Here is a 20,545-nt window from a genome sequence, read left to right as displayed (position 1 = left end):
TTTTTACACAAATGCAGTCTATTTTAATTATTATTTCCACCCTATTTAAGGCACAGAAACTCTGAGCAAGAGAGAGAGCATTGATGGAACCCTATTAGTCAATGTTTTTCAAACTCATTAACGAGACTCAGTGGTTGAGGAAACCAGTCTCATGAGTCACGATCAAAGTTTTAAGAAAATGAATGGCAGTAAGGGTTATATATAATTTCACGGGATTTTTGTTTCAGGCACGTGTTTGTGTAGGCCTGTATGCTGGGTTGTGATGTAAAATGTATTTGTTTCTGGATTCCTAAGTGAGTTCGAAGCTAGGGTTTCCGAAGTATGTTCTACATGATGACAGTCCCACAGTGAGTGAGTTATGTAAAAAAAAGGACTCTATGAAAATAGATTTGCTAAACTCAGAATACCATCTTGTTCTGAAGATTCACAATGCACTTTTCTGTACTAAAAGGTCTAAGAAATTAGAAACCTATTTAACTTTGTTTAATCCAGTAATTCCCAGATTTATCTGACCACAAAGCCCTTTGTTTCTGAGTAACACTAATTTACACCCTGCAGAACAATGTTTGAGAAATGCTGCTTCTGCCACTACCTGCTGAGTCAGCCGCTCTCTCTCTTTCTCCAGCATGTAGGTGACATCATCTCCTTCAGCTGTGTCTTGCGCATGCCTCTGCCTTTCTTCCTCAAGGTCCAGGATCACCTTTAAAAGAATTAAAGAAACAAAAATTCCAAATATCAAGAAAACACACTTATAATACAACACAATTAAATACTAAGCACCTAAGATAGTTCCAGAGTTCAATCCACCCACCCTCATCAGGGCCATCCAGGATCACATTATCTAGCAGGGTGCAAGAAAAGAGTAAGATCGATGCTTTATTGGAGGAGATACAAAATGGCAAGTAAGCAGAGGAGGGCAACTAATGGGCTCTAGGGATTGAGAAGGTTTCCGAGAATTAATAGGTCCAGCAACCACAGGCCTTTTGCTCAGACTAGGGGTTGGGGGGAGGGGATGCAGCAAGACAGGACCACTGAGAGCTGAACGCCAAGATCTTCCTCCCAAGCTCAAATCTCTGTGCCCCGCTTAGTCAGCAATACGCATTTTGTGTAGAGTTAGCTGACAGGTGGAGATTCTTGAGCTCAGCCTGCACGTAAAAAGCCTCAACACTTGGGATCCTACGTGGAGATTTTTTCAGAAGGCCTTTTAACTCATCTGTCACCCCAATCCACTTATCCTGGCACCAAAGAATTAAGCCCAATTTGAAGGCTAATACTGCCCACATTTAAAGGGACATTTCCCACATAATCCCATCTACAAATACTGCACAAGATGCTGAAAGACCAGGGCTTTCTTAGCAGCTTCTGCCCCTGCTTCCCAGATACCTTGGCCCATACCTCTAAGGCAGAGCACTGTCCTCCCAATGACCATTTCTCAGCATTTCTCTACACTAAGAATCTTCTTGTATGGAGGGAGGAAAGGTTTTTGGGACATGAAACCCAAAATGTTTACATTCAACAAAAATGAAAACATCTTGGTGTTCTTCCTTCTGGTTTAAAAAAAAAAAAAAAGCCTAACTTGGGGCGTCTGGCGGGCTGAGTCATTAGAGCATGGGACTCTTGATCTCGGGGTTCTGAGTTTGAGCTCCATGTTGGGTGTAGAGATTAGTTAAAATTCTAAAAAAACAAAACTAAACTAAAAAACCCCAAACCTTAACTTTATAATTTAAGAGAAAAAAAATTTTGGCTAATGATGGTCAATCATCTCTCCTTTTGGATAGCCTTCTAAAATTACAGAAATGGAATGAAAAGATAAAAACCCTTAAAGACAGAAATTGTAGCACACAAGAAATGTTAGTAACATCTAGAGAGGGCAGGAGGCAGGAGGTGCGGTGGCTACTTTGGTATGGGGTAAGAAGCCGTTTTGCCCTGCAGGGCCCCAAAGAGATATGGAACCTGGAAATGGCAGGGGCTACAGAGGAGAGGTGAGATGTGGGGTAGGAAACAAGGGCACTGAATCAAAATCTCTATTTTCTAGAAGGTTATCTGTCTCCTCCACCTGATTCCCATACATAAAATGTTAGGTATCTACTGCCCAGGAACAAGGCAAAATGTTTATCCTCAGAAGAAACAGAATGTGGCAGGCTGAGGATCTGGGAATAGCAGAGAATGAGGGTGAGGGAAGGGGGCTGTGTTTGTTTCAGGAAGGTGGTAGGGTGGAATGGGAGGCAGGCTGTAAAGTAAATCCGTATCTCTAATGACAGGAAGCAAGATAGGTGTCAAGAATTGATATGTGTGGGAATAATATACCACTTAGAAATATGGAATTTAGCTACCCAAATAAATGGTCTTTGAATACGGAGAAGAGGGAATGGGGAGAGGTGGACGAGGGAACTCTGTTTCATAATAAGCAGGGTAAGCATGTAATTTACCACTCAAACCAGAGCACTTCTGAGAGTCAAAGGACTTATTCTTAATGACTATGCCGAGGCGACAGACGTCAACTGGGACTCTCCTGGGCAAACTAGGACAATAAACACCCTAATTATAAGCTTCTGGGTACTGTTTGATTCGTAACAAGGTCAGGGTTTTACTTTGATAAAAACACTTACAGATAGGGAGTTGGTTTAAAAATATTTAACGCTCAAAGAATCTTACATTGAAATATAGTATTAAAGAATTTTGAATTATTTTTAATTTCTTCCTCTCCTAAACACCAAGAGCCACAAATTATCCCAGTACTACAATTTTCATGGGCATGACAGCCTGTCAACCCTTCAGCTGCTTCATGGACGAAGGGGTTAAAAGGCCGAGCAAACCATGCTGTGAAGACTTTCTTAGAGGATTATGTAAAAGGCCCCCAAATTTAGGCAACTAACTCGGACCTGAGACATTTTAAATTGGGCATAAATGTCTTTTAGATTCCTTCATTTTAGACCAATGGTTAAACTCTGTTGGGTCTTGGACAACTCTGAGAATTCAATTACAGATAGGGGAAAAAATTCACATTCTATAAAAACGTATGGACTTTTGGCATTCTGTGTATTTTCTGGGGGATCATGGAACATCTGAGGCCCATCCACAGTTAAGAATCTCCACCCTGACCTTTCATTCGGACCCTGGGAAGAGTGAGAAAAATGATGGGCAAGACCTATGCCTGAGCAATCTGAAGGTGCATTTTAAGCAGATTCTTTAATGCAAGTCATCATAAAAGCAAGCTAAAGTTCATCAGTTTGCTGACCCAATTTTCAGAATAAAATGCTTCCTACTAAATGTGTTGATGTCTCCCTTGCTGGTATAAATCTAAACCAATAGTTTTAGAAAATGTAGATTCTAGCCAAGAATCTTTTACAGGCCAAATCTGAGTGGTAAATCAGGTCGGGGAATAAAATCACAAGCACTAGAAATCCAATAAGATGAGACAGAGGAAAGCACAGGTTTGCCTTCCTAACTAGGGTCTGTAAGAGGAGCTAAACAGGTGCATGTGTGCATGATGCGCGTGTGTGCGCCCATGCAGACACACACACACAACACCCCCCCCTTACACTTTCCTAATACGACAGAAGAGCTTTAAGATAAACAATGCTCGGGACTGTTTATGGTTTTAGGAGAAGTAAAATGCAATGAATCTCAAAACTAGAGACACAGAAAAATAATCCATTGGCTTGCATGTTTATAATCAGGTAAATTCTCTCTCTCTTGTACAGAATTCCCCAAATACCTGTTAATCTTGCTACTTGTCACTTAGGGAAGCACACAGGGAACACTCTGTTCAGCTGCGAGCTTGGTCAAAGCCCAGTCTGTTGACAAAGTTTGGATGCTCAAGAGCTGAAAGGACAGAGCAAGTGTTTTAGAGTGTCCTATCAGGAAGGAATGCTGTCGTAAATAACATGCCTGGCATAGTCCCTAAATTTAACATTCTGCATAACTCGCATTTTCTTCCTGAACTCTTGGCTCTAGGAGACCCCCGAATGAAGTACTGTGGGAACGGGATCGGGCGTTGCCCAGCAGGTGTCTGTGCAGGTCCACGAAACACGCGTCAGGTGGGTGAACGTACTTTGCGGTGCCTGCTCTCGGCGGCCGCCAGCTGCGACAGCATGCGCTCCTGCATGTTCTTACACTGCTTCATCACCACCTTCAGGACGGAGAGTGGGTTTGTGCAGACTGGCTGCTTGTCGCCATCATTCTTCTCCTTCAGCGTCTCGAAGTCTCTCTGTAGAGCCATTAAAGGATCACTGATGTTGTATTTCCCATAGCGTTCTTCAATGAAAGTATCTCTGTGTTGGGCCTGGGAAAGAGGGAAAAAAATGAGCATTTTGCTTTTTAAAACTACTGTGGCTGGGGATTTGCTAGGAGTGATATGGTAAAGACGGCAGTGTGAGTATGAACGGAATCTGCCAACTATAAATCTGATTGCTGATCAGGCCATCTTAATGTAGAAGCAACACCAGAAAGGGGGCACAGTATAGTAACATCAGTGAGGACAAAGTCTTATGTAGAGCCAACTATGCATTAAACACTGTTACAAGCATTTATATTCGCATTAACTTACTTAAAATTTTTTTAAGTTTCTTTATGTAGTTATATCTTTAGGAATATAACCTTTTTTTTCTTATTTTAAAGATTTTATTTATTTATTTGACAGAGATCACAAGTAGGCAGAGAGGCAGGCAGAGGGGGGGACGGTGGGGAACCAGGCTCCCTGCCGAGCAGAGAGCCCGGCCCAATGTTGGGCTCGATACCGGGACACCAGGATCATGACCTGAACTGAAGGCAGAAGCTTTTACCCACTGAGCCACGCAGGTGCCCCTAACTTACTTAAATTTTATAAGCCTCTAAGGTAGTGCTATCATGCTCAACTTGCAGATGAGAAAACTATGATAAAGTGGTCAAGTAACAGGTGGTCAGGACCAGGATTTAAAACCAGGCAGTCAGGCTCTACGTCTTTGTCCTTAAGCACCATGCTTACTGCCTCTGCTTATGAACGCTGGTGACTACCAGCAGGAATACCTTATTTCCTTCTGTTACGGCATTTGCATTTTTAAATATGGTAAACATGAGAATTTTACAAGTTTACATATTTAGGGATGTAACAAGGCAGTTGTATATAAGTAAAGAATGCTAAACGTGTTTTCACATTATATTTTACAACTGTTTGTGATCTGAACATGCAGAACGTCACTCAGTTATTGGTGGGTCAAGAAGACCAGGTCACTCACAACCAGAGGTGCAGACAAAAATCCCTTTGACCTGCTGCCAAATTCCACCCCTTTTTTTAGTCTGTTTGGGGCTACCTGCCATCTTTCTGTCCCTTTCAGGGCTTGGTGGGCTTCAGGGATGAGACAGAAGGTGAGCAGGGAATGCAGGCTGGTATCAGAGTCTGCTTTAGGGCTTGGGGCCACACTGGATGCAAGGATCAGGAAGGGAGTGGAAAGATATTCTTTGACTTCCCTATTCTTTCAGGTCTGCTGCGAAGGACTTGGAAGTACTACTTTGTAAGAACATCATATATTACATTAAGGCGAACAGGGTGACAGTAATGAGTACTTTACTACACAGACATTACAAAGGTTCCTGAGACATTTTACAATGAAAAAAAAATGAAGTGTTAATACAGCACTGAAGAAACTTTCTCAAAAACCACAGCAAAGTACTGCATGATTTACGCTTTGATATGAAATCTAGTAACGAAAACTACTGTCATTTATCAATTTTTTAAAAAGTATTACATCAAAAGCTAGGTTTTCTTCTTCTTCCTTTTTTTTTTTTTTTTTTTTTTGTTGGGGGAGCTAAGTATTCATCATCCACAAAGAGGAACCCATTTGAAAAGAAAGGGAAATTTACAATTCAATGGCTATGTTTAAAAAACAAAGCAAAAACAAAAACAGAAAAACCTCTCAAGACAATAAAGCAAACATGGGCTTTAACACAGAAGTATGTTTCGGTCCTGAAAACACGATGCTTCCTTCATTAGACTGTCCAAGTTCAAGACCTAGGAATCACTTAGCTTAATGCTATAAATATACGGTGGTGTAAACTGGCAAATGTTCAAAGCAGAGTTAGAAGCCCTGGGGTTTTACTTCTGGCTTAACTACAACGATTAAAAATTTTTTTAAGATTTTATTTTTTTTAACTACACCAACATGGGGCTCGAACTCATGACTCAGATCAAGAGTCGCAGTTCCTTCGACTGAGCCAGCAAGGTGTCCCTAACTACTACCATTTTTTTTTTTAAAAGATTTTATTTATTTATTTATTTATTTATTTATTAAGATTTTATTTATTTATTTGACAGAGAGAGATCACAAGCAGGCAGAGAGAGAGGAGGAAGCAGGATCCCTCCTGAGCAGAGAGCCCGATGCGGGCCTCGATCCCAGGACCCTGGGATCATGACCTGAGCAGAAGGCAGAGGCTTTAACCCACTGAGCCACCCATGTGCCCCTTTATAACCATTTTAAATGATGGCATTATTGGTATACTGGAATTATGAAGAACCAAATCGATTTGTTCCTTTAAGTTACCATCTTTTTTTTTTTTTTTTTTTTTAAGATTTTGTTTATTTGTCAGAGACAGAGGGAGAGAGAGCAAGCGAGCACAGGCAGACAGGCAGGCAGAGGCAGAAGCAGGCTCCCTGCCGAGCAAGGAGCCCGAAGTGGGACTCGATCCCAGGACCCTGGGATCATGACCTGAGCTGAAGGCAGCTGCTTAACCAACTGAGCCACCCAGGCGTCCCTAAGTTACCATCTTAAGATAACCATCTTCCTGACTTTACTATGTGTGTGTGTGTACGTGAGTGTCTGTGTGTCTCTGTGTAAGCATGAGAATTAAAGAGGTAAAGATGTGAAAGACAGAATCCAAGACAGACTCCTATTTTCTCAGCTCCCAATTAAGAAGAAAATCCTCAGTAAAATTTCAAAATAGTCTCTATTCCATTTTAAGATAGAGAAACACAAGACCAATTCCTGAATTGGCTATTTTTATTGTTTTTTAAAATCATGACAGGAGTAAAACAGAAAAAGCTAGTTTTGAGTTAGACTTTTAAAAGGAATAGTGTCAGACAACAGGGACTCATCAATATTTTCCTTTCACCAAGAACATCTGTTTCTTTAAGTTCAGGAATAAAAACTCAAGATTGACAATCCAGGATGTGATGAAAGAAACTGTCTGTAGCTATTTACGTCCTAAAGGCAAATCTAAGTTCAGAAAAATGCTTAGACAAAGGAAGCAAGAGGAAAAAAGGCTCTTCAAAAAGTTGAAATTCTACTTTTCTTACTGTCACATTGTTTTATTCATGATTACCATTCTGGTCTGATTAGCAATGGTAAAGGAATGATTTTCGGTACTGAAATTGGTTTGGTAGGGCAGAAAGGAACACGGAAACCTGAGTATTTCTACAGCTTTCTTTTCACAACAGCAAGTGGGGGAGTGGGATGGGACAGCAGGAGCTGGGAGTGTAAATTCATGACCTTGACAGATCTGCTGAGAAGCTGTCTCTCAGGCTGGAGTATATAGTTAACTAATACTTAAAACATGACTTTTTAAAACCCACACTGTTATTATCCTGTATAATTAATAACCATCACTGAGTTACGAGTAATAGATGAGCTTCTCTGGTGAGGTCTCAGACTTCTCTGAGAACAGTTGTTAAGCTGTCTGTTTTCTCTTGAAGTACTTCATAGTAATTCCATAATCACTTGCATAGTAATTGCAAGTTATACAAAATTGGTGGTTTTGCACATAAATGAAAAGAATCTGTGGAATAATCTAAAAAAGGCTCCTTGTCACAAAACAATTCTTTAAAGTACATTCAAATATGGGGCCCAGATATGGGGAAAGTGAATTCAAAGTCTGCATTTACTATAACCAAACACTGAATTGGAAAATGGGAGATGGAATATGGTATTTTTCAATCAACTTAATGCCTCAGTCGGGTGGACTGTATGGATGACAGGTTTCACAGAACAAGTAAGGACAACAAAAATAGACGTTAAGAACTGAAGAATGAAAAGAACATTGGTGGAGGTGTGTATTGGTTATCTAGTCCTATGTAAGTCACTCCCAAATACAGCAGCGCAAACAGTAAACCCTTCCTTATCTCATACAGTTTCTGAGGGTCAGGAATCTGGGCGGGGTTGAACTGGGTGGTTCTGACTCTTGTTTCAGGAGGCTGAAGCGGAGCCCTTGCCCAGGGTTGCGGTTATCTGAAGATACAACTGGGGCTGGAGCATCCATCTCCCACCTTACGGGGATGCTGGCATAGGCTTTGGTTCCTTGCTTGTGCTGGCTTCCCACAGAGCAGGTGACATGACAGAAGGGGAGAGAGAGAGAGAAAGAGAGAGAGGGTGGGGAGAGGGTGGGAGACAGGAAGAGAGAGGGATTGGGGAGTGAGTGAGAGACAGAGACTGACACCAAGATGGGCATCCCAGTGTCTTTTATATTATAACTTAATTTCAGAAGTGACATACCATCACTTCTGATGTATTCTATTGGTGACACAGACCAACCCTGGCAAATGTGGGAGGGGCCTACACAAAGGTGTGAATATCAGCAGGTGGGGTCATTGGGAGCCATCTTGAAGGCTGGCTACCACAAGATGAGCGACTAGATATGCTACCACTATTGTTTACATCTCAAGTCAAACTTAGAGACCAAATCCCTATTAAACACTAAAAACTATTAAGGCTGAATTTTAATACTTTAATGGTGTATGAGCTATTTTGTAAGAAATTTTAAGTGATCCAAATTTGACTTCTGAAGGGAGGAATTCAGTAATACAGCTAAAATCAATCAACTTCTTGCGATTTCATTATTTTCACTTCACTGACAACGTATTTTAACTGAACAGAAATTTCTACAATGTCAGAAAACATCATGGTCTTTAATTTCAGACAACAGGAATATAACTGGCTGGTTAGACAGATTCACTGATAAAGGGTATTGCTACAGCAGACAAAACACACGAGTCATCTATTACTCACTTTTCCTGTCACAGGCTGAATGAAACACCACCACTACTGAAAGCTTAAAATAAAACTGTATAATTCTCGGGAGTCTGTCATGCTTGCTCTCCAAAATTTTCAGCTTTGCTATGACAAACTTCAAAAAGAAATATGAAACAGTAACCTCCTCTCCCCTCTCCAATACAATTTATACTATTAGATATGTCACATATGACAATATACATAAATAGTATAATACATAAAAGCAGTGCAATATATTTCTATATATAGTATAGTATGATAATATCCTATTATAGTAATGTATGTGTATGTACCTATCCTTATGTTTTTTCCCATTCTTGAAACAGGAAATCAACTTCTTCATTCTTTGGATGGTGATCACCAACATGAAAAATGGTTCCAAATCTAAAGTGAAGATTTAAGGCCCACTTAACTGGGGACTTACGTTCAAGTACAAGTTTTATTTTTAAGACTCAGGCTGGTACCCTAACTGGATGAGGATGTATCTTTGCAATTGGTTGCCAATCCTGAAGTGATACTTATAACAATAATCAGCAATACAAACTTTGTGCCTTTAAAAATAGCTGAGTATCTCTATGACAGAGACCGGAAAGACCAGAGAACATGATTCCAGGATGGTTTTAACTAATACAGCACCAAAAGCATGTTAAAAACTATCCTTTTCACACACAAGTTGAATCTACTAATCCTCAACTAATTTATACTCTGGAGTCCCTGATGAACCGTAACTGGAAATAAAGTGACCGTTCTGGATAAAGATGCAAGAACATTACAACAAGTACACCCTCTGTTCTGAAAGTGCCTTTGACTTGCTCAAAGAAAACTGGATTTCAGTGTTTGACAATATTGATAAAAAAAAAAATATATTGATAAGAGAGGATTTAGCCATGTTTGAATTAAACCTTTACTTTTGGAAAAGGGTACAAAATTTGACATGAAAAGTTTTATGATTTAAAAAATACTTCTGGGGGCGCCTGAGTGGCTCAGTGGGTTAAGCCTCTGCCTTTGGCTCAGGTCATGATCTCAGGGTCCTGGGATCGAGCCCTGCATCTGGTTCTTTGCTCAGCAAGGAGTCTGCTTCCCCCTCTCTCTCTCTGCCTACTTGTGATCTCTCTCTGTGTCAGATAAATAAATAAAATCTTAAAAAAAAAAAAACTTCTAATATATTATTGAAAATCCAAGGCTCTTTCCCCTTAACCATAAATGCTATTTTTTTTTTCAAATCTATACATTTATTTTCTTTAATATACTTTCTAAACATTTATTTTCTTTAATAATTTTTGGCTCTGGAGCCTACCAGAACTGGTTCGTATCTGGGCTCTATGACTTTCTATCTGTATACTCTCAGCAATTCCCTTAATTTCTCTGTACCTCAGATCCCTCATATGTAAAATGAAGGTTAATGACCTACCTACAGGTTTGTTTTACAAAATTAATTGAGTAATAAAAAATGTTTCCTATAAGTACCTGGTACATTGTGATGTACTATAAACAGGAATTAATTTTTCAGTAACCAAGTGTAGAGGATAGGTTTTCCTTTTATTTTAGACCCTATGACTAAACCTATTCCTGGATATTTAAGAGTCTCTAAAATTGGACTGAGCCAGGAAATCTTCATTAAAAGCAAATGAAATTAACCAATCCACAGATAACTCCAAAGAAATACATTACTAAAAATATACTGGGAACCTGTATAACTGATAAGAAATACTGATAACAGTATTTTCTTTAGCAAATAATCCTGAACTGCTATGTGATATTTTATGTAATACCATCATTTGGTATTTATCTCCTGCATTATGATTAAACATTTCCCAGTTTTCTGTCTTGTTTTTCTTCCTGCCCAGATTGTAATGAGGCAAAGGAAAAAGCACTTCTCATACATCTTTCTTCTTCCTATATCCTATATTTCCACTTAAGCCTAAGGCATTTAACGGATGTTCACTTTCCAGCTCTTTCCTGATGTTTCAGCCTCTCCTAATGCTCATTATTTTTAGTGAGGTCAATATTTCATTTCGCCATTAACAAAATCTAGGATTTATTTAATATAATCACTTAAGGTAATATTAATTTATACATTTAGCAAACTGACTTTAAAGTAGAAAGAGTTTCAAAGATTCCCTTTGGAGTCCGTTTGCAGCTGCTGATGTTTATAAAATCAATTATTTACATAAGGATAAATGACCATTTGTTATATTTGACTAAAGTGCACTAAATTCTTTTGAAGACTAAAAATGGTAAGTTTAGTACAAATAGCTATAAGTGTAATATTTCCAGCTAGTATGCTGCTTGTTGATAGACTAAGAATATGGGTATAAAAGGAAGCTAGATCCCATTTCCTCTAGAGCTGAAGCTTTGCAACACTCTATAATCGGTAGACTTGTTGTGGACGAGGTGTTTGTGCTGGTCTCCTAGGGGAGGGGCCTGTTGTGCTGAGCCCAAGGTGGACTTGCCCTAGTGGAGATGGGCCTCCAGGGTGCAGGCTTTCAGCACAGATGGGGGGAGGAATATGGCGGCACCCTGACCCCATCTACCTTGCCCACTCCCTGCCCCAGTCTAGCCCTGCAGCTGAAAGTTCACATCTTCCACTCTTCTGGAAGCCCCCACAGAAGAGCAATCAATCACCACTCTTGTGTCCCTGGCTTTTGTCAGAACTCTGCCTTCTCTTTGCCTGTGTTTGAGCTGTTTTATCTCAGGTGTAGGACTGGGTTTCAAAACTCCAAATTTTAGGGACTCCTGTGACGCTGATGGCATGGATAAAGATGTGGTGTGTATATGTACACAAAACACAACACACACACACACACACACACACACACACAGAGGAATATTAATCAGCCATCAAAAAGAAAGAAGTCTTGCCATTCACAACAGTGTGGATGGAGCTAGAATGTATCATGCTAAACAAAATCAGTCATTCAGAGAAAGACAAATACCATATGATTTCACTCATATCTGGAATTTAAGAAACAGAGCAGATGAATACATGGGAAGGGAGTAAAAGAAGGAGAGAGGGAAACAAGCCATCAGAGACTCTTAACTACAGAAAACAAACTGAGGGTGGATGGAGGGAGGTGGGTGGGGGATGGGCTAGCAGGTAATGGGCATTAAGGAGGGCACTTGTTATGATGAGCACTGAGTGTTGTATGTAAGTGATGAATCACTAAATTCTACTCCTGAAACCAATACTCCACTGTATCTTAACTAAAATTTAAACAAAAACTTAAAAAAAAAAAAAAGGATAATCAGCTTAATATAGCTGCTTCAACATTCAAATTCCAAAAAGCCTTGTGAAAACTCCTAATGAAATTGAAATAAATGTATTCAGTGTTGTTGTCTTTGTTCTGTTTTATTTTGGAGGTGGGTTTATGTGTGTGGTTGAAACAAATTACATATACAATCTGGACTGGGGTCTCCATAAATAATTTTTTGAGTTGGGAAAGAAAATGTGCAAAGAGATTCAATAAGTACTAAACAAATTAATGAACATTAATTAAGAATTGTAAAGTATAATTTTAATGGTACATTAGATCCTAATCTCTTTTATCCAGGAGACTAGAATGAGAGTTGACATCAACCTCATACCACCCACAAAAAACAGGGATGGATCACAGACATGAAGATAATATAGGAATGGCCAAAAAGCACATAAAAAAGTGCTCAACTCATTAGTGATCAAAGAGCTATAAATTAAAACAATGAGAAGATAACACTAGAAAGCCACTAGAAAGGCTAAACTTAAAGACTGACAACATCAAATGTTGGAAAGGATTTGGAGCAACTAGAACCACTCACCACATTGCTGCGGGGAGTACGGTATATCCACTTTGGAAATAAACTGGAAATTAATCATAGAGTTAGAAAATGCCTACCTCCAGCTAAGTACTTACCCAAAGGAAATGAAAACATAAACCCACAAAAAGACATAAACAACAATTGTCTAAAGCTTTTTTCATAACAGTCCCACACTGGAAATGATCACCACAGTTTTATGGTGGAAAAATTATAGCAACGGTTGCCTCTGGGTGTAGGGGAACAAGGTACCAGGAAGGGACCCAAGATGACTTTTTGGTGTGATGGGACTGTTTATATCTTTTTTTTTTTAAAGATTTTATTTATTTGTCAGAGAGAGAGAGGGAGAGAGAGCGAGCACAGGCAGACAGAATGGCAGGCAGAGGCAGAGGGAGAAGCAGGCTCCCTGCCAAGCAAGGAGCCCGATGTGGGACTTGATCCCAGGACGCTGGGATCATGACCTGAGCCGAAGGCAGCTGCTTAACCAACTGAGCCACCCAGGCGTCCCGGGACTGTTTATATCTTGATGGGGATGGAGGTCAAATGGATGGGTATATTTGACAAAACTTACTGATCTGTGTTATCAACACTTAAGCTGTGTGCACTCCACTATAACTAAATTATATCTCTAGTTCAAAAATATAAAAATACATACTGAGAGTTAAAGGGAAAACGAAGTTATATGAAATGTATTCCTTATATACAGTGTTTCAGAAATACGGGACACTGGAATCAATGTGATTTTAATAACAGTTAAACAATGAAGCAGGTGCAGATATTGTAGTGCTTATTACCTGCCAGGCAGTGGGCACATCTAATCTAATCCTAAACGACATAGCTCTGGACGTAGACATCAATTATACCTCCATTTTATAGAAGAAACTAAACATTAACATGTGACTTTCCCACAAAGCCAGTTAAGTAGCAGAAGTACTGTTAATGGTACAGAAGTACTGAATACGTTAGCTCAATGAATACTACTTACACAGATATTCCCCAGGACTTTATAGGAACTAATTTCAATTTAGTAGGTCTCTCTCAGTGGCTTAAAAATGAAAGAGAACAGGGCGCCTGGGTGGCTCAGTTGGTTGGACGACTGCCTTCGGCTCAGGTCATGATCCTGGAGTCCCGGGATCGAGTCCCACATCGGGCTCCCAGCTCCATGGGGAGTCTGCTTCTCCCTCTGACCTTCTCCTCGCTCATGTTCTCTCTCACTGTCTCTCTCTCAAATAAATAAATAAAATCTTAAAAAAAAATGAAAGAGAACAGAAAACATTACAGAATACTGAATATTGTGAGTCGTGTTTCGAGACTTTTCTTCTGACCTAAGAATATATGGGTGTGTATGTGTGTTGTGTGTCTGCATGTATGTCCCCTGGGTCACAATACAGTCTATTTTTTTAAAAAAATATTTTATTTATTTATTTGACAGACAGAGATCACAAGTAGACAGAGAGGCAGGCAGAGAGAGAGAGGAACAGAAGCAGGCTCCCTGCTGAGCAGAGAGCCCGATGCGGGGCTCAATCTCAGTACCCTGGGATCATGACCTGAGCTGAAGGCAGAGGCTTTAACCCACTGAGCCACCCAGGTGCCCCTCAATACAGTCTATTTTTACTCTGTGTCTCTGTCAAAAAAGTATGAAAAACACTAAAATAGAATGAAGAACCAATTAGTCTGACTCCTGAATCTATGATTTTAAACAGCTTAAACTATCATAAATAAATTCTAAAAGAAGTGATAAAGTAATCAGTATTGTTGTTTTATTTTAAACTAATGAATGTTATAAATGTCTACAAGCCACGAGATGTTTGGCCTAACAACAAATACACAAGAATGTTAACAAAAAAAAAAAAAAATCTCCGTGTTATCAGGGTTAGACAACCAAACACAGCACTGGAGAGGTTTGGGAAAATTTCCTGGACACATGGCTGATTCACAAGGACACGTGTTCTGAATGCCTTTATTGACCACTTACTGTTTGTGGGGTACTACAAATACTGAGTGATGTGGGCTATGATAATGGGGATATAGGCTTGACTAAGTAAGATGTAGTCTTCTGCTCTTAAGGGGCTTAAAATATGCCAGACAAGTTCAAGACCTAAGAGCAGAAATAAACAAGCTGCCTCTGCTGTTTAAATGTTTTCTAAACAGTATCATTAATGTTTAGAGGAACACCAAGTACAATTTATTTGATCAGGACTTTCTAAGACTCAGACCTTACACTCAGAATAGGAAGGAAAAGGCCAACCCTGGAAGTGGGCGGGTTCTGGCAGATAAATGGGACTATCAGCAATATAATGAATCACAGGAAACACCAGGAGGTTGAGCCGGGTGGGCATATAATCCAAAAACCGTCTCTGAAGTATGGCACAGGGAGACCCAGACCACAGACTATAAACTGCGTGTGATCCTTTAAGCAACTGTGAACTTGAAAAACTTCTTTCTTAGAAGTGTGCTCAGCCTCTTTAACTCACAATGTATCAGCAGTGCAGAAACTAACTTCAAGGCTAAAACAGTTAAAAAGAGCTCATTAATAAGACTGAAAGGGTATCTTCCTCTTCCTCTAGTTAGGGGATCCTATGGAGGGAGCTGTGGGATGAGTCTTAACTCTAAACGTTTTTTTCAAGGCAAGATTCTTAAATGACACATGCAGTCATACTACAAGGAAGTGTGGCAAGAAACCAGCCGCTCAGTAGTAAGGTCATGGGAAGAGGGTCCTTATTAGCAAGACTCAGGAGTAGAAAGTGTTCACACTGAGAAGTTTAGTGAGCAACAGGGCTAAGAAGTTTTGTGGGGGTTGAAAGGGGACTTGTGTGGCTCTCAAGCCACAGGAAGAGCAAGATGTGAGGGCAGGCAAACAGAAGCAGGGACTGTGCTAATTCTACCCGCTGATGAGAGAAGGTAAAACAGAGTATATATTATGACATACTAAGAGAGAGCACAAGCCCTCTGTCACAAGTCCGAGGCTGGAAAGGTGGCAACCTCTGTTGACTCACTGAGGACTCACGGAGAAGGGGGCAGCTAGCTATTCAGTTTGAACCAGCCGTCATACACGGAAACTGGGGACTCAAAGTAGGGCAGAATGATTTTTCTTTAGAGAACAGAAGAGGAAGAGGAGTAAAGAAGCCAAGACCGTGAAGAGAAAGGTGGGCTATAAGTGCATTGTGGGTATTTCATGAAAATTTATTAAATGTGAACTGGCAATGTTTATCACTACAGGAAGGTACTGGATAATACAGGTATGGTGAAACCCAGCCAGCTCAAATTGACCCCTGCTACAACTAATCCCAAATAATCCCAACACACCCCCCCCTTTTATCTCCATTATAAAAGTGTACTGAGGAGATTAGAGGATGAATGCAAGGGAAGTTATCTTTGCTTGGAGATAAAAGAGTGCTTCCTTTTTACTTTAAAGGGTAGCAATACCTTTAGGAAACTTTAATGTCAACAAGGACAAGAGTGGGATAACCTTGACCATTTCAGTCCCCAAAGAAACAGCACCAGTGGCTCTATTCTAAGCCTGTCTGTCTGTCTCAGCCTCTTCCCTAATGGCTTCTTGGCCTCCTCTGGAGGTCGTCACTTGTCCCAGGAAAAAAAGGTTTTAAAGGGAAAAGAAAGGATTTCAAAGGGAAAAGCGAACAATTTGGAAAGCAACCAGAGAAAGGAGGGAATGAGGAAGATTTGGTGGGAGCCAAAAGCAAAACCCTACTGATGAAATGGGAGATAACAAGTTCTGAAAGATTAAGAGAGAGGATATGTATAATTTAGACAGATGCTCACGGAGGCCCTTAGTTGCAGTGTCTGGGCAACAGTATTTTTGGATATATTTAAGGAAAGATACATAAGGAAAGACAAACGATACTGTACTCTTTAAAAAAAGATAATAAACGATTTTCAATGAGGCTCACAAAGCTCCCATTGCTGATCAGTCAGGGAATGCAGATGACCACATTCCAATCCGACAGATAGGGACCCCGAGGTAAAATGCCAGCTGAAAACTAAAATATGGGGGTTCCTCAGTAGTTCAGTCAGCTGTGTCTGCCTTTGGGTCAGGTCATGGTCTCGGGACCCTGGTATCATCAGGCTCCCTACTCCCTGCTCAGTGAGGAGCCTGCTTCTCCCACTTCCTCTGCTGCTATCCTGTGTCTACTCCTGCTCTCTCAAATAAATAAATAAATAAATTTTAAAAACCCACTAAAATATGGTTTTCTTTCACTTAAAAAAAAAAGATTTTATTTATTTATTTGACAGAGATCACAAGTAGACAGAGAGGCAGGCAGAGAGGATGGGGGGAAGTAGGCTCCCCGCTGAGCAGAGAGCCCTATGCGGGGGCTCGATCCCAGGGTCCTGGGATCATGACCTGAGCTGAAGGCAGAGGCCTTAACCCACCGAGCCACCCAGGCGCCCCCGTCTTTCATTTTTTTTAGATGAAGACACAGGCATAGTGAACAAAGGTACATATCCCAATTATTTGGTATCCTTTATGACAAATATGGAAACAAACACAAGCAATGATTTCCCGTCTGAAGAACAAACTGTTCCTTCTTAGAGCAGGGTGAAATGTAAATAATGTCACCAAGTAGGAATTATCAACAGTAAAAGTTATGAAACTGTATTAACTATAGTGAAGCCTCTCTTCTCAAAAATATGATTAATAAGAGGCAATCTATTTTGGGCCTTGAATACATTCAACTTAGACCCCAAGGGCCTGAACTTATTCCCTCATATGACAAATACTTCTGCAAGAACTTTGGAGGTTCTAGCCATTCAGGATGCAGGACTGAACAAGATGAAGCATTCATCCCTCGTGAGGCTTGCTTACATTTATTGCAAAAGAGAAATATCAGACATAAAAGAGATGAAAATCTCTATTTTCTGTGATACTTAGCAGCAGGAATTGATAGATTCCTGTATTATCACTAATCTGGTGCAGACAGAGAAAAAGAAATCAAATTAAGTATGATTCGATCCTACAAAACTTTACTGGATACAGTAATGGGAGAGGTTTTATGTATGAAGTTTCCAGTCAATAAGAACAGAGACGTCTGACTTCGGTAACACAATCCCATACTCAGTTCTTCCAGTGAATTTAGGCTTTTGTCGAACAGACAGCCAGTGAATAAGATTAAAATAATTTTTGGAAGTTATGCCTATCTTAGAACTCACTAGGTGGGGTTGGCTTTTCCGACACAGAAATTCTTTTTGTTGTTGTTAAACAATGGAATATTATGAACTACAGATATGAAACTGAAGCCAGGAAAAGTACTTTGAAGGGTTATAGGTCTCCTGCTATGATAATGGTATTTCTTAAAATTTTAGTCATGTAGCTCCTCATATATACATTGTCAGCACTATTAAATTTGAGTCCATGACCTGTGAAAGAATCTGCTTTGAAAGAACTTTTAGGCATCCTATTCAAAAGGAGAATTTGAAAATTAATGGGAAATTTACTCTTTGCTCTTTTTGGGAGAAAATCAGGGATATGCTGTTAACAAGCTCATGCTCTCCCAAGTATGCCAGGCTTGTCTCTACCCTCTTAACTGTATCTTAGAATTATTTAGATATATGTGAGAGTATAAATCACTTAGAAGTAAAGACACTTAAGAAATAAATGTGGTTCTTAACTCCTTAATGTTCCAGTTCATACTATATTTCTTTAAAATACAATTTTTCATTTCATAAATGAATATTTTCTAATAAAAAGCTTAACTATACAGATAAAGCCAAAGTCCTTCCTGAACACAACCCAATCTCTCTTTTCTCTTCAAGAGTTTTTGGTGTCATGGGTATCCTCTCAGACTTTCTCCAAGTATATCCATAAATGTGTGTATGTGCACTTTTTCATTTATTGTGTCTCAGATCTTTCTAATAAGTCAGTACATTGCTTGTTTTTTTCTCATTAAAAAATAAAAGCAATTACATAATATGCCATAGTAAGGATGGACCACTTGATGTTGCTATATTTTATTAATGGACATTTAGATTGTTTATAGCTCTCTAATACTGTATTAAACAATACTGCAATGAGCATCCTTGTTCATGGATGTGACTAGTTTGGTGGAAAAGATCCATTCCTCTGCTTTTCTAAGGAAATAAATCCCCATAATAAAAATTCCCTGCTTCACTCAATATATGCTCCCCAGCACTTAAGATTTTCAGCAAACATACAAGATGATGGTTTCCTCCTGTCTTTCCAAATATTTCTATAACTGGCTAAACTGAAATACTAAATGACGGGTCACAGGCTTTAATTTTGCAAGCAACCTCGCTATCTTCCTTTCTCTCTCTTTAAGGGGAGCAACTAGAAATAACTTCTGATTAATCCCGAATCACAAGGCTCACACATGCAAGGAAGACACAATAAGAGGAAGTCAAAATAACAGGAATAAGCTGTTTCCCTTTTTTATTTGCTTTAGTTTCAGGTTGAATAAATGCGGTGAAATTCCCCACTGCTATAATCTTTTGTGGAACTGCTCCCCAACTGCTAGAGAACTGTGCGTTCTCTAAATAGGTAGCCTTGTACAAGCTGAGTTCCCTCTTTCTTGCCTCAAAGGCATATGGATAACAGGCCACAGGAAGATGTGGTGAAATGAGAAATCTGCTTATTTTTTGGAACTTTCCCTCTTGAACCCCTAAATGCCATAATTTGTAATACGAATGATGATGTGGTAAAATCTGCAGAGCAAGCAGCTGATATCAGACAACTACTCTCAAGAGTAGGTTAGCTGTTCCTTCTGGGGCTCCACATTTTTCTGAATGCAACAAAGATGCTTAATCATTTGAGAATGCAGTCCTCTCTTTAATATAAATACCCAATTTAGAAACAGTCCATATAGGACCAGCCTTTCCTGTTTCTTTTGGCTCTTTTCTGCCAGAGTACCTACCATTAAACCTGGTACATCCCTTTTAGGAATTTCAGTCTCTTCCCAGGGCAGAACATTTTTTGGGAGCTCCTCCTATGCTCAAAGAAACCAAGCCAACAGGAAGCAAGAAAGAGGCACTGTGAGATGTATTTCTGGCTTCACCAGTTGCAACTTTACCCCTCTATGCCCACTGTTCTGTGCCTTATTTTCTCACTTAACCATATCCTGGAGAACGTTATACATAAAGCTCTATCTCTCATTCTCTTTAATGATTGCACAGAATTCTACTGCATAATATTACCATAATTTACTTGGCTGGAACCCTACTAATAGACACCTAGGTTGTATCTGGCATTTTGCTGCTATGACCAATATTGCAATAAATATCCTTACACATACACTTGATTGGATGGGTCTAAGTACATCTGTGAGGAAAATTTCTAAAAGTGGGTCATGAAACTAGGTTAGTAGGATCACAAAGAGCATTTAATGAAAAATAAAGTGCAAAAGACCAGAAAATAATATAATATAGTGTGGTATAGTATAAATATTATAGTAAAGCATAAAGTTAGTATACATTTTGGTGAAATTTCTGCTTTAGTTAATACATGCTTGTTGCTGTCTATGTGTGGCCTGGATTGTGGCAGAATGATGGAATATATTGCAAAACTGTTTGAAAGACACCTCTTTAGACTCTGGTATGATAAAGAGGTATTTTTATTATAGCCTTCTTTCTTGTTTCCCTACACTCTATGATCTTTTTATTGTATAGCTTGGGAATTGAGGTTGGTTTTTCAGGCAGAGATAGTTATTTAGGGTGGGCTAGAAAAAGAATAATATTAACAATATCAGGAACAACAAATAGGGGATAATTTACCTGTAGTTCCAATTTGCTCTCATATCTTTCCCTAC

At 39.5% G+C, this 20,545-nt stretch overlaps 1 protein-coding gene across 1 annotated transcript in view; it reads right to left on the bottom strand.

Annotated features, from left to right (window-relative positions):
- The window catches only part of CTTNBP2NL (CTTNBP2 N-terminal like), a 51,296-nt gene that overhangs the window by 4,946 nt on the left and 25,805 nt on the right, over window positions 1-20,545 (bottom strand). Inside the window, exons 4-5 of the mRNA XM_044238919.1 lie at window positions 4,055-4,285; window positions 593-700 (exon numbers count right to left, since the gene is read on the bottom strand). Coding sequence (XP_044094854.1) covers window positions 593-700; window positions 4,055-4,285 — 339 coding nt within the window. The remainder of the gene's footprint in view (window positions 1-592; window positions 701-4,054; window positions 4,286-20,545) is intronic.

This window comes from Neovison vison, chromosome 2 (genome assembly GCF_020171115.1).
Source record: "Neovison vison isolate M4711 chromosome 2, ASM_NN_V1, whole genome shotgun sequence".
Classification (NCBI taxonomy): domain Eukaryota; kingdom Metazoa; phylum Chordata; class Mammalia; order Carnivora; family Mustelidae; genus Neogale; species Neogale vison.
Note: the sequence above shows the minus strand (reverse complement) of the source record. Positions and strands in the feature narration are given on the sequence as shown.